This window comes from Rhizoctonia solani, chromosome 16, assembly GCF_016906535.1.
Source record: "Rhizoctonia solani chromosome 16, complete sequence".
Taxonomy (NCBI): Eukaryota; Fungi; Basidiomycota; class Agaricomycetes; order Cantharellales; family Ceratobasidiaceae; genus Rhizoctonia; species Rhizoctonia solani.
In genome coordinates, this window is record NC_057385.1 from 2,358,496 (window position 1) to 2,380,125 (window position 21,630).

Sequence of the window (21,630 nt, forward strand, 5' to 3'; positions counted from 1 at the left end):
TTTATACTCCGGGCGGCTGAAAATCCAGCTCCAACTCACGACCGCCGCATCTCCTACTGCCTATTCCTACCCTTTAATCTTTATTTTCCCTGTACTAACTCATACCCAATGGTGAAAGAGACGTAAGTGCATATTGTGATAATGCTCATTATCGCAGCATCTAAAGAATTCGATTAGTAAATTCTACGACCTGCTTGAGGTCTCTCCCGACTGTTCCGATGCCGACTTGAAGAAAGCTTTTAGGAAAAAGTGAGTCAGAGCTCGCCCTTTGCCAAGCATACCTCTGACAATGCTCTGTTGGCAGGGCGCTTCGCCTTCACCCTGACAAGGGTGGTGACCCAGATCTCTTCAAAGAGGTTTCGCATGCGTACGTGGCTGAGCCGCTAACCCGCTACGTCTTCGTGCTGAAATTCATAAATTATTCAGATACGAGGTCCTCGCCGATAGTCAGAAGCGCGCTGCGTATGTAGTCGGACTAACTTTTCAATCTCTGCTCGCTTACCTTGATTTATTAGTTATGATCGTTTTGGCGAGGCTGGTCTTCAGGATTCCGGAATGCCCTCGGACCACCAAGACCTGTTCTCACAGCTCTTTGGTGGCGGAGGAGGATTCTTTGGTGGAGGCGGCTCCCGCAACCAGGGACCACGAAAGGGCAAAGATCTACATCACCGTGTCGCTGCTTCGCTCGAGGATCTTTACAAGGGGAAGGTTACGAAACTCGCACTTACACGACACGTTATCTGTTCCAAGTGCAGCGGCAAGGGCGGTAAAGAAGGTGCGGTTCGCAAATGTGGCGGATGCCAGGGTCGCGGTGTGAAGGTCATGCTGCGTCAAATGGGCCCGATGCTACAGCAAATCCAGCAACCGTGCGGTGAATGTGATGGCACAGGCGAGGTTATCAATCAGAAAGATCGATGCAAGACATGCAATGGCAAGAAGGTTGTTTCTGAGCGCAAGTTCCTCGAGGTTCATATCGACAAGGGTATGAAGGGAGGGCAGCCCATCACTTTTGCAGGCGAAAGCGACCAGGCGCCAGGCGTCGAGCCCGGAGATGTTATCATTATTGTGGACGAAAAGCCTCATGAACGTTTCAGGCGTGAAGGCAATGACTTGTATGCGGAAGTCGAGCTTGACTTGCTCACAGCACTTGGTGGAGGCTCCTTCTCGATATTACACCTTGATGATCGCGCCCTGAACGTCCCCATCCACCCTGGAGAGGTAATCAAGCCAGGTTCGCTAATTCTTTTCTCGAGGAAAAGAGGTTACTGATGTATTACTTCAGGCTCCATGAAGGTAATTCCAGGCCAAGGAATGCCATCCCATAGGCACCATGAACCTGGTAGCCTGTTTGTCAAACTCAACATTAAATTCCCTGACTTTATCGAGCCGACTCTCATCCCCCACTTGGAGGCCGCACTGCCTGCTCGCGAGCCACCCAAGACATACCCCAAAGAGATCCACGTGGAAGAAGTTGACATGGCAGATCTCGACGCGAGGCAGCAAGAACAAGCACAGCGATCTCAGGACGCAATGGACGAGGATGATGATGAGCAACCTCGGGTGCAGTGTAAGTCCTATTGTTATCCCCGATACACATCTTTAGCTCATGCTCTTCTTTTCCAGGCGCCAACCAATAGATGCCATGTTGTTTTATCTGCTTTTGTTGTTTGCATGCAAGAGTTTCACATTCATTTATCCTGTTCTTTGTACCTTGTCCATTTGTGTCATAGTCTAGTAGAACTGCATGCATATTTTATCCTGAATCATTACAGCGGGAATCGGGAAACGCAAAGCCAGCACAAATTCATACTTGATCATGGCGCCCAGATGTTACCATTTAGTCTACTTGAAGTGAGGATAGGATGAACCGGTGCATTTAAGAAATGCTTACTGTAGGATCCTTTTTGAATGCTTCATAGAGCTCCCGGTTGAAGAAGCTAACCTCGGTCTCATTTTCTATAGACTTTTAGGTATGTCAAGGGGTCCGCACAAGCAGGCTTACCGAAGCCCAGGGAGGCGAGTATTGCGCTGTCGTCGTTCAGGATCCAATCATCGTGATCGAGGTTAATGATCAGGTTCGTTGTCTAACAGCATTATTTATTCTGAGAAATTTTGCGGCAAACAGGGTGTAGGTAAATTGCACCTTGGCACCATGAGCTTTCGTGTAAAGTTTCAGTGTGTCTATTCAACATAGTTATCAGATCGAGAATAGCTACAATGGAAGCAAAACTACTTACCAAGCTGGACTGTTCGGTATGGCTTCCATCCAGGTTCGGTCTTTATCGCTAAGAATCCAACAATTCATCCTCACTCTATTCGAAAAGCAACAGCTATTCAAAAAGAGGCGCCATACCATTGCGCACGCGCTCCTTGAGTTCGCCTACCGTCGTGTGTTCGAGGTCCAGGGCATGTATAACAGGGATTTCTCCGTACGATACTCGAATGACTTGATTACTCGCACAGTAATCGTTGCCGAGCTTAATGGAGCGGCGAGATTGTGAGCTGGTCGGATATTTCTCCTGTTTCTGCAGTCGAAGACATGAATTGTATATGAAAAATGTATAATCGAGATGGCAAGAACGAGTTGAGCGCTGATGAAGTTAGATATTTGCCGATCAGGAGTTACGCTTACGGACTTTTTTCGGCCAATCGGCTCAATTGCCTAAGCTCACGTTCGGTGGACGGCTTGCGGTCATAGGTTAATGGAATGGTTTCTCGGATTAATATTTGCATATATAAACAGACACCCTCGGTCTAACCTTTCTTTTCCCCATCTCTCCCCTCTCGTTTGTTCTTCGTGCTGAGTAGTGGTTGCTTCATTGATTGTAATCGCATATAATGACCGCCAACAACCCGTTCCTCCACATCAATGTCGAAGAACTTGTCTCTAAACTCTCTCAAGAAGAGAAAATCCGTCTACTAGGGGCACCTAACTGGTGGAATACGAACAAAATTGATAGACTCGGTGTGCCGAGCGTACGTATGAGCGATGGCCCAAATGGAGTTCGCGGATCATCTCACTTTTTGAGCTCTCCGGCGCAATGCATTCCTGTAATTCATCGGATTTATCATGACTGTAACTTGTTACTTACCACACTAAATTAACTCTAGTGTGCAACTGCGCTGGGATCGACTTTTGATCCTGAACTCATCCATGAGGTAGGATCCTTCCTTGCCGTGGAAGCCAAATCCAAGTCGGCCACAGTCCTTCTCGCGCCGACGTGCAACATCCAACGCTCGCCTCTTGGTGGTCGCTCATTCGAATCTTTCTCAGAAGATCCACACCTTTCTGGACACCTCGCGGCCGCATATGTTTCTGGGCTGCAAGACAACGGCGTGGCAGCAACCATCAAGCACTATGTAGCTAACGATCAAGAACATGAACGCATGGCAGTAGATACTATCCTCTCAGAGCGTGCTCTAAGAGAGATCTACTTGATGCCCTTCATGATTGCGCAGAGGGATGCTGGACCATGGGCGTATATGACTGCGTGGGTCCTGGCTGCACATTGCATGATTTAGTGTGCTCTAACAACATATATAGATATAACCGAGTTCACGGTACCCATGTAAGCGAGTGCAAACGATTACTCGATGAAGTTTTGCGCAAAGAGTGGGGCTTTAACGGTTTGGTCATGAGCGATTGGTATGGAACCTATAGCGTTGACATTGCTCTTAATGCCGGTCTCGACCTCGAAATGCCTGGCCCTCCGAGATGGAGACAGCCTGCGCTCGTCAATCACGCTTTGACATCCCGGAAGCTTTTACCATCCACGCTTGATTTGCGCGCCAAAACCGTTCTCGATTTTGTCCAAAAGCTTGCTAAGACTAGCCCAGATGTTGTCTTTGGCGACGGAGAAGAACGTACTCGGGACGATCCGAAGGATCGTGAATTTAACCGGAAGCTAGCAGGCAGAGCTATCGTTTTGTTGAAAAATCAAGAACAAGTCCTGCCACTCAAAAAGAAGAACGTACTAGTTGTCGGGCCAAATGCCCAGGCCAGGGTAATCTCCGGAGGAGGTTCGGCATTCTTGAAGCCGAGCTATGTGATCACGCCTTGGGATGGCATCATAGCTGCTAAGCCCAAGGATGTAGACGTCAAGTTCGAGGTCGGATGCTATGGTTCGTATATTCTCCCCAGCGCATGGACCGCTCGTTGAAGGCGCATACATCTAGCCCACAAATTCCTTCCAACCCTTGAAAACCTACTTAAGACTCCCGACGGGGAAGCCGGCTGGGAAGCTCGATTCTACACACACGACGAAAATCAACAGCCGAAGGATGAGGTTGCCAAGTTCGTCCTCAATGACACGAGGGTCAAATTAAATGATTTCTTGCCCGAAGGGTTGACTTCTTCATGGACCATCAAACTCAAGGGAACCTGAAAGTAGACAAGACCGCTCCTTTTGAGTTTGGCTTGACTGTCGCAGGGAGAGCGAAGCTGTGGGTGAATGGAAAGATGACGATCGACAACTGGACTCACCAGCGACCTGGAGAATTCTTCTATGGGTGAGTGAAATACCCACCAAACCCCCATACTATCGCCAATAATTGGACGCAGACAAGGAAGCGCGGAGGAAAAAGCCGTAGTGGATCTCAAGGCGGGTGAACCTGTGGATATTTACGTCGAATACGACAATTTGTCGCCTGCTCCTAAGGGCGTTCAAATGCAACCTGCACTTATGCGCGGTGTGGTAGGTTCAAATGGTATGCGTGAATCCAAATTTATCTGACGCATACTTCTAGCGCCTTGGTGGTGCCGAGAAGATCGATCCCGAAGAGGCACTCAAAACCGCAGCGAAGGCCGCAGCTGAGGTGGATGCTGTGATTGCTGTAGTTGGACTAAACCACGAATGGGAGAGCGAGGGCTTTGACCGCCCGACATTATCGTTGCCTGGACGTCAAGATGAGCTCATAAAAGCAGTTGCAAAGGCGAATAAAAATACCGTAGTAGTGGTCCAAGCCGTGAGTAAACTCATACAGTTATTAGTTAGCGGGCTAATAGGCTACTAGGGATCCGCCGTAAGCATGCCTTGGGCAGATGATGTCACTGGTAATACTATATTATGGCTCATATAGTCTGCGCTTACTGGGAAAATCAGGCATACTCCAGGGATGGTATCTCGGGAACGAAGCAGGCAACGCGATTGCCGATGTACTATTTGGCAAAGTCAACCCATCTGGCCGGCTTCCTATCAGTTTGCCCAAGCGAGAAGAGGACATTCCGGCTCACCTTAGTTTCGGAAGCGAAATGGGCAAAGTGCACTACCGAGAGGATGTATTTGTGGGATACAAGTACTACCAGGCGCGTAAAGTGGCGCCGCTATTCCCATTCGGGTGGGTATTACAGTGATGTACTGGTGTATTTGGCTGATCCACAGTAGATATGGCTTGTCATATACAACTTTCGAGTTGTCGGATCTCAAGGTTGAGGGACCGAGTTCCCATGACAGCAACCTGGAGGTCAGCGCGAGTATCACAGTGAAGAACACTGGATCAGTAAAAGGGAGCGAGACCGTCCAGCTATACGTTTCAAGACCTATTGGCCCCATTACTCACCCTAAGCTGGAGCTACGAGCCTTCGGCAAAGCAGCTGACTTGGAACCGGGGGCCAGCACCACTGTCAAGTTATCATTCGGCAAGTATGGTGTGTCGTTCTGGCACGAGGAAGACGATACATGGAGAGCAGACGCTGGTGAATACAGCGTACTTGTGGGGACGTCCTCGGTCGATTTGCCACTATCTGCTTCGTTTAAGCTGAAACAGACCTTTTCGTGGAGGGGCCTGTAGCAGTAACACTGTAATTGGTAATTGAATACCAGTGTAACTGTAATGATCTGAATATATAAAGTCACATGATCGTGTTGTTTCTCAATGTCGACAAACGACGGAGCTCTGGACGATATGCGCTTTCCGAATGACGGACAGTCTCACCACTACGCCAGCCCCGCCCCAATGCACCCGCCTGCTCTCTGCTCCCAGCCCAGGAAGCGCCTCGCATGCCACCCCCAAACAATGCCCAGCCGCCGCCTGCACCGTTACCGCAACGAGTGCGAACCTAACCTAATGTCTTTGGCGGGTACGCGTCTACTCTACTCGATTGACGGTGGACACAGACACATAACATTGCTCGTGATGACCTCGGTGGAACTGCCATAATCGTAGTCTCGGAACGCATGTGCTCCTTGTCAGCTCCGCCTCACAGATCTCCTCTAGCGCCGTCAAGGGGCCTGCGACTATTTATCGCGGGGGCGGCGCCGGAAGGAGTGAGATCGGCTGGCACACTGCTTGGTCCATGCCAGGATTGCGTCGACTTGCGGGAACAAGTTTGGTTCTTTCCATCCTGCGAGCGAGTTACGCACTTGTGTTGTGAATTTCAGCTTACGCACGGCTCGTCTTTGTACGGTCTCTTTCGCTGCCACCTGACTGGGGGATTCATCCCTCCGAGCTCACATGCTTGATGCTACCATGCCGGGCGTAAGCCCAACAAGGTGTACTTTGTACACGCCCGGTGACCTAACCGCATCAATGCGCTCACCGCGGGTCACGTACTTGTGCCTACTCGCTGCGAGGTCCGCCGAGTTTTGGTTCAATACGGAGGGTACTCGGAAAAGCGCAAGACGCCCCGGCGCCTGGGTATTTATATTGTTTAGTGGGATTGTCGCTTGGCTACACGAACACAGAGACGGTCACCGGTCACTGCTTGAGGCCCGATGGGCCGCGCATTAGGTTGTTGTGGTCGAATATTCGCTCCTGACGGCTTTTGTGGTATCCATATTTCTTCCCTCTCGTTTCTGGCTTCCCCCAGTGGATCGCAGTAATCCATCGACTTGTATTTCCCTATCGTGCTCTTCAGTTGCCCATTCGACGATGATGCCAATTGCACCAAGCCCCAGTGCACACTCCACTTTATCTCCTTGCAAGGGCCCGCTCCCGTACACTCAGAGCGGCCCCAGTCACAATATTCAGTTCATGCTAGTCTCCTTCAGCTCTATTATCTCACTTATATATTCATCCATAAGCCCCTGCGCAAGCACTTACTCTTCCATGTGCTCGTTCAATTTGCTCTCGAGACCTCACCTCCGCTACTCGCACACCCCGAGGCACGCAAGTCCCCGTTCGCACTTGATGACTTCCCGTCTGGTCCTTGTGTGACTGACGTGCGAATGTTGCCCGCATGCGGGCGGCATTAGAGATTCGTTCTCGCGTACGCACTCGGTTCGGGCTAGGCCCACGTCATTCCGGTGTCGTTCGGCCAGTCTGCGATTTCAACCGGTTGGGGATTGTTGCAGCGGAGCCGAGAACCTTCGGAACGACATGGCGGGAGAGCTGTGTGGGTGGATGAATAGATAGATGGATAGTATGGCTGGTGCCGTCCTGTCGAACTCTTCAGAGTTCTGGGATGCACAGGGTGAGGTGACAGTGCGGTTCTGGTTGGAGTGGTTGGGTAGAGGCATAAATGTGGGCCAAGTGTTGCTAGGTCTTGCTTGCGTGCAGTGGTGATCTGGCTGAGTTGGTTGGGCGGTCAAGATGTGGCTGTTGTAAGATAGCGAGGCTCGTTTCGAACCTGAGACCTATCAACTACAACGCGATAGATATCCAATTTTTCCACTCTATTGGCCTTTGCGGCCTTTGTGAAATTCGTTTTCACGCATCTAGATTCATGGATTGTAACTACACAAGACTTTATTCATTTATTCATCTTCTTCGTCCTCGCTCTCGCTGTCCTGCGCCCTCAATTGCTGCAGCAATTGACCACCTATGACCCTAAGTTGATCGTAGGGAGCGTGCATATCAGGGCTAAGGTGACTGTTCGTGCCCTTTGACTGGGATCCATAAACCAATCCGTGAGGCCATCCTCTTCTATCAATTCGTTCTGATACAGTTCCGTGAGGACGGCGGGGAACAGCCGTGAGCGCTCCGGCGTCTTGCAGCATACCCTCTACTCGACCCACTTGAGCCGTGGCCATAATCAATAACACTCTAACACTCACCTGAAACTGCAACAATGTCTCGGCTTCGTCGTATCCTCCGATCTGCTTCAACAAGCCACCCCATCGCTCAAATGTCTCTTCACTTCAGGTCGTCCAGCTCCTTCGTCACTTAGTTTTTGAATAATAAACTCGATCACAGCTTGTCGAACCTGAGGCAGAGGTACATTACTTGCCATGCGTAACGTCTTGAGCTCGATTGCAGCATTATCGATTGTGTGCTGCTCATCAAACGCACGTTTGAGTGATTGGGTACACTCAGATTGAAAATCGGCTGCAGAGTCGAGCGAAGGAATTCCGGGGAGTTCAGAAGTGGATGAGGTCGGTGAGATTGGTGGTGATATGTCGGATTCTGATTCAGACGCAAGGGTCGACGCTTGATCGGATTCGTAGGTTTCGATATCAGAGCAGGTATCCGCTAATAAGGCGACGTGGGTAAGTTGAAAGGTCAAGCAATACGACAAACATACCTAACCGTCCTAACCTAACGTTTGCGAAGGTCTCCTCATCTTCGTCTTCCGACTCGGCTTCTATCGACTCTCGGTGTTTATCATCTGGCCATACCCAACCGGTAGACCAGGGCCTAATTCGACTATACAAGTATGAGTGGTATTATCCAAGCGAGAAATCCATAGCATACCTTGATCACTTCCCTCCCATTCTTCGCATCCTCGGGTTGCTCTTTCGAAATCCTAGTGAAAGGTGACAGAACTGTCCCTTCTCCGAGCACTACGCCTTTGGCGATGATACAACCCTTGTCAACCTTGACTCCCCTCTCAAGCTTACGCCGTCACCAATAATACTATCCACCACCTGACATCTGACCCCAATGTGAACATCATTGAATAGATATGATCCAGAGATCGTTGAACCCGATCCGATTTCACAACTCGCGCCCAAGACCGAGTTGGTAACAAATGCATCGTCTTCTACACGAGTTGAAGGCCCGACCATGGTGTTTTTGCCGACACGAGAATTACTGTAGAAAGGTGAGAGTTCAGAAAGGCGAAATTAGGAATTTTACCCACCGGGAGAGCTCAGCTTTTTTAGCTATGTATTTGTTTCCTGCACGGTAATCATAGTCGTGCTGCGTTGGGTGATTGTTGTCCGGGACGAGGGGGAATGACCAACGCGAGATAATGTCTTTGCTAGGAAGCAAAATCAGAATTAGAACTATCTTTTGAGTCTTTAGGTGGAATTTAAATACCTAACCGAGGCATAGCTTCGAGTATCCCTCACACGAGCGGCATAACCACTCCTCGCAATATGGCAGTGCATCGTCTTGCCCAAAATATCGGACGTAAGGACACCATGCATAAAATCCTTTCGTAGATCCTGGTAATCGAAATTTTCTGTAAAGAGTACAGGAACCTATGTCTAGCATTAGATACGGCATTGATCGTAAAGTGGCAAATGACTCACGTCCACAGAGCATATATCTATAGAACAATCCATCAAGTCTGTACGCACATCCACTTCCTGATGTTTATCAAATATCTCGCGCAAAAAACTAAACTTTTGCTTGGGCGGATTAGCTTGTTGATACTCATAATACACACATTCGTTCGTCTGTGCGTCAAGTACGAAAATGTTCTTTTCTGATACGGGTCTATGAACCCACAACCCCGGTCAATTTGGCTCCCCCTACACATATCGGTGACTCACTTCGACCGATGCATCTTGCCGACCTCCTTGACAACACAGGTCATGATTGCATCTTTACTGACCTTTCTTCGCTCCTTGTGCTCTTTGATGACTTCGTCAAGTCGGATGTTACTCACAACATCACCGGTGAGCAAAACAAAGTCCGAAGTAAGGACCTGCTTGGCATCCAGTTCCCGCATCGCATCGCCCACGGAACGCGCCTCGCGCGAGACGATCGTGGTGACGGCCATGCCCGAGTTTGGTTTGGACCATTGGGAGTTTCTAGAATGAGAATTCAGAATGAGGGACTATAACGGAATCAGTAGAGGCTGAGGGGCATACGCAATGGCCTCCTTGATTTGGTCGACGTGCGCGACACAAAAGACAAAGACTTCGTCAACGCCCGCGCTTGCTAGGCATTCGAATGCCCAGTCTAGAAGGGGTGCATTGCAGACAGGGAGAAGCACCTGTGAAAATAATGAGACGCAAAGAGGACTGGTGCATCGCAGGGCTTACTCGTGGGGTATCAACAGATAAAGGTTCAAATTTTGTGTTGAAGCTATCTGCTAGAATGACGGCTTGCAGAACATCTTCATCGTCCTTGGGGGCCATAACTGGTTGTGGAGGCCGGCTGAAGATTTCATTTTCCTGACTCACCTGAATTGCCGCCACAAATGTTGACTGCTTCTAATAACTTAATCACAATGGTTTAATTCCAAGCGAAAGACATTGCATTGCAAACAAGGGTATGTAGAGTTGCGAACGCGGAACAGGACAGAATAGTAATTAAATCAATGATAGGAAGGCGAAGAGTCGTGAAATCCAAGGGGAAGCTACCAACACAGAGACCAAAGATCGTAAACACGTAACGGAACCTAACATTTACGCAGTGGTAGCAACCGCAGGTGTAGCAGAGGTCTCGGCAGGCTTAGTCTCCTCCTCGGTGGAGACAGGTGCAACCTCAGCGGTCTTCGCCTCCTCGGTGGGGTTCTCGAGAGGAGCAACGGGGGTAGGCTCATCAATCTTTGGTGGGTTCTCGTCAACCTTGGCGGGAAGGGGGCTGGTCTCCTCAGGCTTGTGCTTAGGCTTGAAGAAGCCAGTAACACGAGCAGAAAGGCGGCGGCCTGCCTTGGAAGGCTTCTTCTCCTCAAGCTTCTTTTCATCGGCTTTCTTTTCCTCTACCTTGGGAGCCTCAGTAGCAGGAGCAGCCTCCTCAGCTGGGGTCTCAGTGGACTTGACAGCGTCCTCGGGCTCAACGATAGCTACCACGGGCTCGGCAACGGGAGCTGGGGCAGCCTCAGAGGTGGAAGGCTCCTGAGCTCAGTGGGAGCGGCCTCGGCAACAGGCGCCTCCTCCTTGACCTCCTCTGGCTTTGGAGCCTCCTCGGTAGTAGCGGCGACGACAGGCTAAATAAATGTTAAGTAACTATACAAAGCTTGATAATCACAAGCATACCTCAACTTCTTCCTTCTTCTTCTCTTTCTTAGGGCTCTTAGGGGCCTTAGGTTTCTTCTCAGCTTTGAAGGGAGCAAGGAGCTTAGAGAAGAGACCAGGGCTCTTTGGCTTGGGCGACTCGGGCGCAGCCTCAGCAGGAGCAGCCTCGGTAGCAGGAACAGCTTCAGTGGCAGTAGCCTCGGTCGTCTGATCAAACATTGTTAGCATGTGATAATAGGGCGCAACGTGAATTACCCACCTCGGGGACAGCCTCGGGAGTGGCCTCAGTAGGCTCAGCGGTCTTGAGCTCGGGAGTGGCCTCAGTGGTAGCCGGAGCCGCAGGGGTTTCGCTAGTGGCAGCCTCCTACTCAAGTTAGTCAGTTGAGGGCTGAAATACACTGGGTAAATCGAGTTTTTTGCTTACGGTAGTGACGGGGGCAGCCTCCTCCTTGGTAACCTCCTCAGTTACCTTGGGATTCTCAGCGACAACAGCAGGAGTGGTCTCGACAGGGGCAGACATAATGAACTCGAGGTCGAAAGAGTTAAAGCTAGAGCGAAAATGGCGCGCGGGGTAAGTACAACGCCAGGGAAAGGACCAAAGGCGGTAGTATTCCCAACTAACCTGGAGCTGGTATTAAATAAGAGAGAAGGGTAGGTCGACGGCGAAGTGAGTCTGCCGGAGAGGAAGGGAAAGGGCGAGTTGAGGAGAGAACAGGCCACTGGCTGGCCTGATAAAGGCGGCATTTGGCAATCGGCGGACCCCCCGACACCTCCCCCGCGATTCGAAATTGCTTCTATCCGTTTGCCCTTTGCTTCCGGCAGAGGATCTGTTGTCGTCAAAGTCCGTTTCCGAACGGCATACAACCCCCCTGGGCACTGGGCCCACGACCGGAATATCCCAGGCTGTCTGTACGCTATCTAGCCATTACCGCAGTGTCCTCCCAATACTACCGCTTTTTTCCTTGTCAGGTCTTGTACTGATGTGATTGAGACTGATACGGGGCTGGTTTCACCTGGTTCTGGAGTCCTGCTCCACCACGCTTTAGCTTCCTAGACAACAAGGAAACGGACGTAAAATGTCATCGCATGGATGCTACGAGACGCACGCGAGTGTGCATGCGTGTCACGAGTCGTAAGCATTTACCGAACCCTACGAAATACGGACAATGACCCTGGCGTCCATCGTCGATGGCGCGGGGAGGCGGAGAGTTCCGGGGTCTTCGTAGAATCCCCACCCTATGTTGACGTTTCAGCACAACACAAAATAAACAAAGCGGCAGAAAATTGCGAACAGGGGCAGATCCTGATCTCTGTCTAGCAACGAACGAGTTCAGCAAACTAGAAGAGGGTTATCTATTTATCAAAACGAAGCTTACAATGTATGCAAACCGGCATATTCTGTGTGTAACATTATGAACAAATAGGCCTCGTGTATATGTGATCGGGTGTGTCGATCAACCGAATTTAGGAAGATCCTCAACGCGTGCACGCGCTGTATCTCTACAGAGTCGACAGTGGATGGTCACTGACAACGGGCATATATGCGTGAGACTCCTTGGGGTCACGGTGCGAAGGCTAGTGAAGAATAGGAGAAGGTGCTATACTTGGACAGTGCTGATACCATGGCGCAGCCGATCGACCCCAATAGGGGCTTTCTTAGACATCCTGTGTCGATCCACGTGAACTCGGTTCCGATGTGATATAATCCAATTACAATCACTAAATGCAGCACAGGCTGTTTGTATGAGCTTGGCACGTTGGAATAAAAACAAAGGACGTCACAGCCATTTTGCATGATGTCCTAGGTCGCAGCCCCACTTTTTGCATATATAAATGCTGCATTTTGCCCCCACCACTTTCACCTTATCTTCTCTTGACGTCCCCAATAAGCCGCCATGCTAGGTGTAGGATTTATCGTCCCGTTCTTGGTATTTGCAGGATTCCTACTGCTCCTGCTTGTGTCTCTTTCTATCCCAATTATCAAGACAATCTCGATTTTGAATATTGCAACCAACCTCCAAGCAGGTTCTATAACCACCGGCATCTCAGGGGGTGTCAGATTTGGACTGTGGGGATACTGCGTGTCTGAGATCACGGCCTCGTAAGATCTGTTCTATTCGCTGTCAGTTTCCAATAAACTCAGCCCACCTTATCCAGTGTCTTCGGGTTTGACCAAACGCGTGCCGGGTACTGTTCTCGGTCACGATTAGGTTATGACATTGATAGCCAACTCCTTCAGCTGCTGTATGTTACATGATTTTAACTGAAATCCTGCGTGAACTAAGCCTCTGTCCAGTGGACTCGATGACCTCAACGATATCGTTTCACGTGGTCTGACGTTTGTTCTAGTCCTACATCCCATCGGTACGCCACTGTTCATGTTCTGGAACGTGTGACGCACACCTAATGCTCTCATGTAGCATGCGGACTCGCGTTTTTGGCACTCCTTTTTGCTTTGATGCTCCTATGCCGGCCGGCACGCCTTGCATCTGCCATGGCATTGGTTTTCTCCGTCCTTGCTGCAATCGTCACCACAGTTGCGTTTGCTATCGATGTGGCACTTACTACGATCGCAAGGAACAAAGTGAGAGACGCGACTGACGGGAACTTTGTCGTTACGGTATGTATGACATCACTTGTGACTGAATGTCACTTATATATGCGCTCCATTTAGTATGGAGCAATTCCATGGATGACACTAGGCGCGATGGTTGCATTGTGGGCTGCTACGGTCGGAGCTTGCTGCGGCATCTTTGTGGGAGGGAGACGGTAAGGAAAGCTTTGCTGATCCGGCGTTTCCTTTGCTCATTGACGTTCCTTCTTTACACTTTAGCCGCCGCGAAGCGGAGAAGTACTAAATATGTGTCAATAGTGTTAACGATTCATGACTGGCTCTTCCCTTTTCATAAGGGTTTGCTAATGTTGGACAGATGTACCTTTATAAACAAGCGACCCCTTCATACCACCCGATGTATCTCACCAAATCTACTACCGAGCTAATGTAATACTATCGATTCTTGTTGTGTTTTAAATGGGTCTGGTTCAATAACAAATGAAAAGTAAATACAGGTGCCCGCTGAAGTTTCCTTGTCGATGCTTAGCTAGTCGAGGCCACTTCCGCTTGATTTCGAGGTTTGACACGGTAACCGAGCTTTTTGATATGCCTCCTCTTGGACTCTACAGGGTGGATGGTTAACTATCAGCAAATTGTGCTGGCAGATTACTTACCTGCAATATACGCAGCATCTTCAGCGTCGTCAAATGCAGGCCCAGCGTCCACATCTTTCGTCAACCCATCCTCAGTCAGCACGACGCCCTCCATATCATTTTCCTCTTCCTTATCCTCTCCTTTCTTCTGTCTCTTTTCTATTTTGATCTTGGCGACATAGAACCCATCCATATTGTGTACATGGGGATAAAACCGACGTGTTAACGATAGTTTCTCGTCAAACTTCTTACCACGGAATTTTGTAAATCCAGGTACACCAAATTCGAGTCCAGTGTCGACGAGTTTGACATTCGGTCGCTTGCGGAGGGCATAATCTACGACGGATTCATTCTCGTCAACGGTGACAGAGCATGTCGAGTATACAATGTAGCCGCCAGTTTTAGATGATGCGTCAACGCTGTCAATCGCACAGAGGATCAATTGCTTTTGAAGATGTGATAAGAGTGTGAAATCTCGCTCAGTCTGGGGGATCAGGGTCAATTAATTTCAAAAGATTGGGGGCGAGCTGGTGGGGTTTGCATTCTGACCTTGTTAGTTTTCACGCTCGCGTCCTTGCTGATCACACCTGTCCCACTGCATGGTGCGTCCAACAGAACACGATCGAACCCTCCTAGAACCTTGGGGAATTCACGACCGTCGTACGAGCAAACAACCACATTCTTGCACCCCAACCGATGAACATTGGCGGATAAACTCTTGGTTCGTGCCTTGTTGGCGTCGTTGGCAAAGATAAGCCCCGTATTTTGCATCAGCGCGGCCATATGTGTTGTTTTTCCGCCTGGGGCCGAAGCCATATCTAGAACTCGCTCATTCGGTTGTGGCGCAAGGGCGATAACAGGAAGGAACGATGATGCGGCTTGGAGCATATAATGCCCGGCAAGATACTCAGGCGTCGCACCTGGAAGGATTCGTTTAGTAACCATACGGGGTTGTTCAGGTACGATTACGTACCAATAGGTACGCTGCTTTCGAAAACCTGTAGTCCTACGTTCGTCCATTTGCCGATAGGTTCTAGGTTCACTCCTCGGTTGATTAGTGCCTGCGCTAGATCTCTTCTACGGGCACGCAATGTATTGGTACGGATGGTTACCGGCCTGGGTACTTCGTTAGCCTCGAAGAATTCGATGGCCTAGTTGGGCTTTAGCATTCCATCTGGTTAGCTACCCCAAATTACATACCTCTGATACCGAAAACAGTTCAAACAGCTTCTCCGCCAAGAATTCATTGTAACCGTAGTAGCTTGCAATGTCTGAAATTAATTGTTCAGTGTATTCGGAGCGCGACCTGTAAACATTTCCATTAGTCCTTCGCAATAATCGCAGACATAATCAACGTACCGTCCTTCCGCAGCCAAATTCTTGAAGTCGTTGAGGACCTTGACGCACTCGGCCATTCGCATTTGCACTTCTTGTACATCTGGACCTCCTGCTGCCTTTTCCTTCTCACGTTCCTCTGTTGTTGGAAGTTTGAAGAATGCTTCAGTTGGTTCTGCGTAGTTAGCCTCTGCTCGCTCAAGTTCTGCGTCCTCTGCAGCTCTTTTTTCGAGCCGTCGTGAACGAGCCTCCATATTCTTTGCCGTTATGGGGCCGTCCGAGTCATCGGAATCGGCGTCGCTCTCTTCGCCTTCACCATCCTCTCTGTCCTGAGCATCATCACCTTCATCGCTATCCGAGAATTGAAGCTCCTGCACATTTCCGCTCTGTTTCATTGTCAGTATAGCATCGTGGACAAGTGGTTTTGCATAAAACCCTTACTCTCAACGGTTCATCGCTAAAGACAGAAGGAATTACTAGCCAGCACAATGGTCAAAGCAAATAGCTCACTCTTCATCCTCATCACTATCCCCTTCCAGGTCGCTAAGCTTTCCACTATATGCATCCTCTTCCTCATCACTAGCCTCGAACTGGTGTCTTCCACATGGTTTAGCTCAAGAGCGCATATCCACAGTGCATCACATACTTGGTCAATGTCCGTAGATCATCCTCTTCGTCATCCATATCCTCCCAGTCCTCATCATCATCCTCAACCGGTGCATCCTTTGCCTTGGATTTACCCTTGGTAGCTGACCTCTTTTCTGGTTTCTTTAGTTTAGACCCAGACTTTGCGGCACCATTTGGTTTCTTCAATTCGAGCTGCTTTGCTTTCTTGACAGATTTCACAGGTGCGGGGTCGTCGAGAGCATCAGCTTTTCGTTTGGAGGTTGATTTGGGATGTTGTTGCTGGTCCAATGGAGTAGGAGGTGCCTGCTTGTTTCGTGCTCGTCGACCCATAGTAAGAGACACTGATCAGAACAAAACAAGAAAGTAATTTCACAATCCAAAATTTGCGTCTTATTTACCGGGTATTGATGAGTCAGCGTTGATGTGCTGGGAATGGCAATCGAAAACCGAGATAGCCCAATGACATGAATCCTGATCTTACAATAATTTAAAACTCGCTCCTTGTTATTTATGTGTGTGTGTCATTACATGAGTTCAGAATTAAGTAGTATTTTAATTGGAGAAAGTTTCAGGAGAGACTGGCTTCTGAATGGCATCCACCCCCGTTGCGAGTGCTTGCCTTGGATGCACGTAATTTAGGCCTAGGAGCGAGAGATAAGCGAGTAGCGTGGTCACTGCGTAAATCACCACCCGAATATGGAATGGGCTAATCGTCAGGAAAGGATAGGGAACTGGCGCGCAGTTAGTAGAACCAAAATGTGTGTGGAACCGAAATACTCACATGCACCGTTCTTGCTAGCACAGTATTCTGCCCATGTCGCATAAGATACTGCCGCCAATGTAGCTAAGAATGGGGCCTGAGTCTTGAGCTGACGAGCTGCGTATTTCCTCTCAAGAATGAAGAAATCGAGAACCAGTGAGATTGATGGTACGAGGTGAAGCGCGAGGTCCATCTTCAAAGGAATCTGATAGAACTGGGGCGCTTCGGGAGCGGATGAGGGTTCAACTGGCTCTGACGGGGTTTCAATAGGAGGCAATATCAAGTGGGGGAAAGCAAGCATGAGCGTCCCTATGAGGCAGATAAGTTTAAATTTGTGTTGCAGAACCGGTATATAGTCACGTACAATAAATGCCTGAGACAATTATTGAAACCTGTGTTTCGGTGTATTAGATAACTCCTCGACCATTCATTTCAGGAGACACGTACTGGTAAAGAAATCATCAACAGTGATCTTTTAATTCCACTGACGCCTGATATCAGAATTAGCGTCTTTACGCATACATCCAGAAGTTATTTCTTACTTTGAGAAGATGGGAAGAGATCTCCAAGCAGACTCAAAGCTATGGTAACCCACGCTGCGGCCAGTCTAGGCAATACTGTAAGCACAGAATGATCATGAGTGCACACTGCTTGAATACTTACCCAAGGATTGTTAGAAATTGCCAGTGACCACCAGTTTGTTTGCTAATCCATTCGTTAGACGTAACAGTGCCCAGGGACATAAATCCATATGCCATGATAGACATCGACGCTGCATGGAATACTGCAGGGATAGGCTTGAATGACATAGCGAAGTTACGGGACGCAGGAGCGGAATTGAATGGTCTGTGATTAGCGGTCTGCCCACAGTTCTTTATATTTCCGCGTGCCGCGGCTGGCGTCTCGATCGAAGACAAATACCGGCGGCCGTGACGTCAGGGGCAACTGGTGACATTGACGTCGACAACCACGATTTAGTTAACCCTCTTTCTGGCTCGAACTTCGGTCAAAATCGTAAAATGAACGCGCAATTATTCAGAAAATCTAACCACGTATTGGCGTCTGCGTGTCGGCTATCCAGACAACCTAGCCTCCAAACTAGGTCATTTGTCACTGGGGCCCAAAGGTTGCATGCCCTTAGCATCGAAAACAGCATTGCCGCCAAATGGAAGAACACTTCCAGCCAGCCTAAGCAATGGAGACTGGGAACGATGGCCACGGTGTCTGTTGGACTCGGGTTGGCCGCATTTGCTGGGAAACAAATCTATTGCGAACCCAGTGGTTAGTGTTGGGTTATCGTATATGACACAACCACATTGATTCGTTCCACAGTTTCCCCCAAATCTCGCGGCTTTTCTGCTGCGGCGCATAATCCTGGCCCAGGAAACTCAGGCCCGGACCCCTTGCCTCCTCCTCAAGTGTGTCCTATTATATTGGTTGTAGAAGTATTGGACTAATGCTGTCCGTTGGTTCCAGTCCAGCTTGAGCACATATGAACTTACTTTTGGGTCGGTAGCTGGGATCTGTGCTGGTGTGTTCGTTAAAAAGGGTGCAAAAGCACTGGCATTTTTCCTGGGTGGAATTTTTGTCTTATTACAGGTAAGACCATCTGACCTATCAAATGGCACAGTGGTACTAATTCTGCGTTTTCAGTACTTCAATGCAATCGACATTATAAAACCAACTGGGGCGCTGCCTCAGCTCGGTTTGAGCGCCTGTTCTACTCTAATCCTGCCAAACCAGGCGAACCTCGTCGCCCTGCGACCATATCGACGTTATGGTCATGGCTTGTGGACTTCCTGACTGCAGACTTCCCGCCGCGCGCAACTTTCCTAGCTGGAATGATCCTCGGCCTTCGTCTTGGTTAAGACGCACGCAGTAAGTGGTTTCACTCCAGTTAACTAAGGACATATTGAAATATATGCAATAGTGCGCGCTACATTCTTGGACCTAAATAATCCTTGTAACACTATACTACTGAATGAAATCCGGTTCCCACGGTGGACCACCATTATTTAAGCCTGGGTCATAATCACTGCTGATTCTTATCCTAATCTTGAACCTTGTTGCTGGATCTAATGTCTACTCAGGACGAAACCTTTGAGCTTTACGACTTAAAAGTTGAAGTAGTTTGTCCTCCTGGGGCGCGCATCATGTGCGGAGCAAAACCAGGCGACTACTTTGTGCTAGAGGGAGAAATGCTCTATCTACCTCCCAACCAGGGCATATCCATTTACTCACTGAGTGATCGTCTCTTTCCTTATCTCTTGAAGCTACCCTAATCGAATGTGCTTTAGGCGCAGTGCTACCTCTTCTGGCAGCAAAACAACGACCAACCGCCAAGTTCGATTGGATGACAAGCGATGCTGAAGTTGCTTGCCCAGACCCTCATTGCCCCTCGAGGCTTCGAATCACACGGACTGGATTACGAGCCTTCAAGCATAGCGAAACTACTGTAGTACCCATATCCGATGAAAAGTGATATTCGTGAGGCCGTAGCTTCTCGTGCCTATCTCTTCATCAGACTTAAGAGGGCATAAACCAAGCTTGAAAGTGCTCGTTAATCTGAAATGATACATATATGCTATAATTTTGATTGTTTTATTACTTCAACATGTTAACATAGCTTACTATGAATCAGTATCAAATGTCAAAGGTGTTCGGCCGAGTGGAGACTCCCAGTCGCTTACCTAACTAAATTCAAAATGAGCAAAGTCAACCCAGTCATTTCATTTGTACTAACATCTACACCAACGATCGCAATAAAGTCAGTTATATACTACCTCCTACGCGCACTATACCAACCTGACCTACCTGATACTATTCATCAGGTAGAAAGCATCATGCCAGAGGTCGAAAATAAGCAGCAGTTGTGGGGAGGACGATTTACAGGTAACGTCCCTCAACCCTTTGAGCTGTGTTTTGTTAATTATTTAAATCATAGGGACTACCGACCCCCTGATGTGGGAATTCAACCAATCTTTAAAGTATGACAAGCGGATGAGAGGAGCAGATATTCAAGGCTCTATCGCATATACCAAGGCCTTACGCTTACAAGGCGTCTACACGGAGGAAGAAGAGGCCATCATGATCAAAGGGCTTCAGGCAGTCGACCAGGAGTGGGAGTCTGGGAAGGTCAGTCACCCCGCTATCCTTTCGTGGTTTAGTCTAACTAAATGAGGTACCTTAGTTCGAAATCAAGCCAACAGATGAGGATATCCATACCGCTAATGAGCGTAGGCTCAGCGAGATCGTCGGCCCAGTAGGCGGGAAGCTACATACCGGGCGATCGCGTAATGATCAATGTGCAACTGATCTACGACTTTGGCTATTGGCTGAAATCAAGGATGTCGAATCTGCACTCAAGGGGTTGATTCGCGTCATGGTTGAGAGGGCTGATAGTGAGAAAGACATCTTGATGCCCGGATACACTCATCTTCAGGTAAGCACTCGTAAGAATATTGAAACAACTCATTTACTGATACTTTTTTGACAGAGAGGGCAGCCTATTCGTTGGTCCCACCTCTTGCTTTCCCATGCATTCTCATTCATCTCCGACCTTCAGCGTCTTCGCGAACTTGTTCCTCGTGTATCTGTCCTTCCTCTAGGCTCCGGTGCACTCGCAGGCAACCCATTCGGTGTAGATAGGGAGTTCTTGGCCAAGGAGCTTGGGTTCCAGTCCATTGCAGAAAATAGTCTATGGGGTGTTAGTGATCGCGACTATATTGTCGAGTTCATGATGTGGGCCAGCTTGACTATGACGCATGCTTCTCGCATGGCTGAAGATTTGATCATTTACTCAACTGCCGAGTTTGGCTTCATCCAACTAAGCGACGCATACAGGTAAGTAGGCTTATCAGCTCCTTACTGGACCCTCCGTTTACGTCGGTGGTCGTTAGTACTGGGTCTAGTATGATGCCACAAAAAAAGAATCCTGATTCCCTAGAACTACTTCGCGGAAAATCGGGTCGTATTTTCGGAAATGTGGGTTGTAACCTTCCCCTGGAGACCAGGTCAGACCAACTAACCCATTCCTCGGTTTGAAAATTGCTCTACTTTAGATGGCTGGTTTCTTGATGACCTTGAAAGGTCTTCCTTCGACATATAATAAGGATTTGCAGGAAGATAAGGAACCGCTATTTGATAGTGTGGACAATGTCTCGGCTTCATTGCGCATAGCAGAAGGCGTGATTGCCACCCTGAATGTCAATTCGGAGAAGATGCGGGCAGCTCTGACGATGGACATGCTCGCTACGGACCTGGCTGACTATCTCGTTCGCAAAGGAGTGAGTGCTTGAGCGAGCACATGGCGCATATTTGAGCTAATATATTCGTCATCAGACACCCTTCCGTGAGACGCACCACATATCTGGACGAGCTGTTGCGCTGGCAGAATCCCTTGGGGTCCAGTTATCCGACCTGACCCTCGAGCAATACAAGAAACTCAGTCCTAAATTCGAGGAAGACGTGGTATCCGTCTTCGACTTCGAAAGGAGCGTGGAACAACGAAATGCGATCGGCGGGACCAGTAAGCAAACAGTCGACCGGCAGATTGCAGTTTTGAGAAAAGCTTTGGAATGAATGACCCTACTGAGAAATGTTGAAACAAAAGTCTGGCCTATGAATAACTCA

General features: G+C 49.0%; 10 protein-coding genes across 10 annotated transcripts; 5 read left to right on the forward strand and 5 right to left on the reverse strand.

Moving 5' to 3' along the window:
* Positions 1-108: 108 nt before the first annotated feature.
* On the forward strand, positions 109-1,637 carry RhiXN_02017 (DnaJ domain protein; the record flags this gene model as incomplete). Its single annotated transcript, XM_043321836.1, has 7 exons — positions 109-122; positions 178-249; positions 305-367; positions 427-462; positions 516-1,231; positions 1,283-1,567; positions 1,624-1,637. The coding sequence occupies 7 exons, from the start codon at positions 109-111 to the stop codon at positions 1,635-1,637; spliced, it is 1,200 nt and encodes a 399-aa protein (XP_043187659.1).
* Positions 1,638-1,830: 193 nt separating this feature from the next.
* RhiXN_02018 (altered inheritance of mitochondria protein 29) lies at positions 1,831-2,696 on the reverse strand (the record flags this gene model as incomplete). The annotated part of the gene is made up of 7 exons (XM_043321837.1): positions 1,831-1,842; positions 1,892-1,956; positions 2,003-2,084; positions 2,144-2,181; positions 2,238-2,285; positions 2,354-2,525; positions 2,673-2,696. The coding sequence occupies 7 exons, from the start codon at positions 2,694-2,696 to the stop codon at positions 1,831-1,833; spliced, it is 441 nt and encodes a 146-aa protein (XP_043187660.1).
* A 142-nt stretch (positions 2,697-2,838) lies between these two features.
* RhiXN_02019 (glycoside hydrolase family 3 protein) lies at positions 2,839-5,790 on the forward strand (the record flags this gene model as incomplete). The annotated part of the gene is made up of 10 exons (XM_043321838.1): positions 2,839-3,051; positions 3,112-3,491; positions 3,545-4,122; positions 4,177-4,294; positions 4,345-4,509; positions 4,562-4,694; positions 4,747-4,965; positions 5,014-5,053; positions 5,103-5,337; positions 5,385-5,790. The coding sequence occupies 10 exons, from the start codon at positions 2,839-2,841 to the stop codon at positions 5,788-5,790; spliced, it is 2,487 nt and encodes an 828-aa protein (XP_043187661.1).
* Positions 5,791-7,759: 1,969 nt separating this feature from the next.
* RhiXN_02020 (translation initiation factor eIF-2B epsilon subunit) lies at positions 7,760-10,247 on the reverse strand (the record flags this gene model as incomplete). The annotated part of the gene is made up of 13 exons (XM_043321839.1): positions 7,760-7,942; positions 7,995-8,076; positions 8,124-8,409; positions 8,462-8,521; positions 8,556-8,574; positions 8,632-8,745; positions 8,778-8,970; positions 9,020-9,139; positions 9,199-9,362; positions 9,414-9,600; positions 9,657-9,917; positions 9,978-10,102; positions 10,152-10,247. The coding sequence occupies 13 exons, from the start codon at positions 10,245-10,247 to the stop codon at positions 7,760-7,762; spliced, it is 1,890 nt and encodes a 629-aa protein (XP_043187662.1).
* A 270-nt stretch (positions 10,248-10,517) lies between these two features.
* Positions 10,518-12,187, reverse strand: RhiXN_02021 (uncharacterized protein; the record flags this gene model as incomplete). The annotated part of the gene is made up of 8 exons (XM_043321840.1): positions 10,518-10,949; positions 10,979-11,041; positions 11,091-11,276; positions 11,329-11,433; positions 11,494-11,617; positions 11,692-11,987; positions 12,048-12,119; positions 12,176-12,187. 8 exons carry the CDS (start codon positions 12,185-12,187, stop codon positions 10,518-10,520), a joined length of 1,290 nt encoding a protein of 429 aa, XP_043187663.1.
* A 777-nt stretch (positions 12,188-12,964) lies between these two features.
* RhiXN_02022 (SUR7/Pali family protein) lies at positions 12,965-13,927 on the forward strand (the record flags this gene model as incomplete). The annotated part of the gene is made up of 6 exons (XM_043321841.1): positions 12,965-13,170; positions 13,227-13,313; positions 13,366-13,433; positions 13,490-13,689; positions 13,744-13,838; positions 13,903-13,927. 6 exons carry the CDS (start codon positions 12,965-12,967, stop codon positions 13,925-13,927), a joined length of 681 nt encoding a protein of 226 aa, XP_043187664.1.
* Positions 13,928-14,166: 239 nt separating this feature from the next.
* RhiXN_02023 (25S rRNA (cytosine-C(5))-methyltransferase nop2) lies at positions 14,167-16,568 on the reverse strand (the record flags this gene model as incomplete). Its single annotated transcript, XM_043321842.1, has 9 exons — positions 14,167-14,246; positions 14,298-14,760; positions 14,826-15,196; positions 15,250-15,427; positions 15,477-15,582; positions 15,636-15,997; positions 16,053-16,068; positions 16,122-16,208; positions 16,258-16,568. 9 exons carry the CDS (start codon positions 16,566-16,568, stop codon positions 14,167-14,169), a joined length of 1,974 nt encoding a protein of 657 aa, XP_043187665.1.
* Positions 16,569-16,790: 222 nt separating this feature from the next.
* RhiXN_02024 (FAR-17a/AIG1-like protein) lies at positions 16,791-17,807 on the reverse strand (the record flags this gene model as incomplete). The annotated part of the gene is made up of 6 exons (XM_043321843.1): positions 16,791-16,969; positions 17,020-17,307; positions 17,363-17,390; positions 17,446-17,489; positions 17,541-17,605; positions 17,662-17,807. The coding sequence occupies 6 exons, from the start codon at positions 17,805-17,807 to the stop codon at positions 16,791-16,793; spliced, it is 750 nt and encodes a 249-aa protein (XP_043187666.1).
* Positions 17,808-18,017: 210 nt separating this feature from the next.
* Positions 18,018-18,866, forward strand: RhiXN_02025 (FUN14 domain-containing protein; the record flags this gene model as incomplete). Its single annotated transcript, XM_043321844.1, has 5 exons — positions 18,018-18,279; positions 18,331-18,416; positions 18,475-18,597; positions 18,652-18,703; positions 18,742-18,866. The coding sequence occupies 5 exons, from the start codon at positions 18,018-18,020 to the stop codon at positions 18,864-18,866; spliced, it is 648 nt and encodes a 215-aa protein (XP_043187667.1).
* Positions 18,867-19,841: 975 nt separating this feature from the next.
* On the forward strand, positions 19,842-21,579 carry RhiXN_02026 (adenylosuccinate lyase; the record flags this gene model as incomplete). The annotated part of the gene is made up of 7 exons (XM_043321845.1): positions 19,842-19,890; positions 19,943-20,133; positions 20,189-20,440; positions 20,495-20,841; positions 20,898-20,982; positions 21,060-21,284; positions 21,340-21,579. The coding sequence occupies 7 exons, from the start codon at positions 19,842-19,844 to the stop codon at positions 21,577-21,579; spliced, it is 1,389 nt and encodes a 462-aa protein (XP_043187668.1).
* Positions 21,580-21,630: the final 51 nt, after the last annotated feature.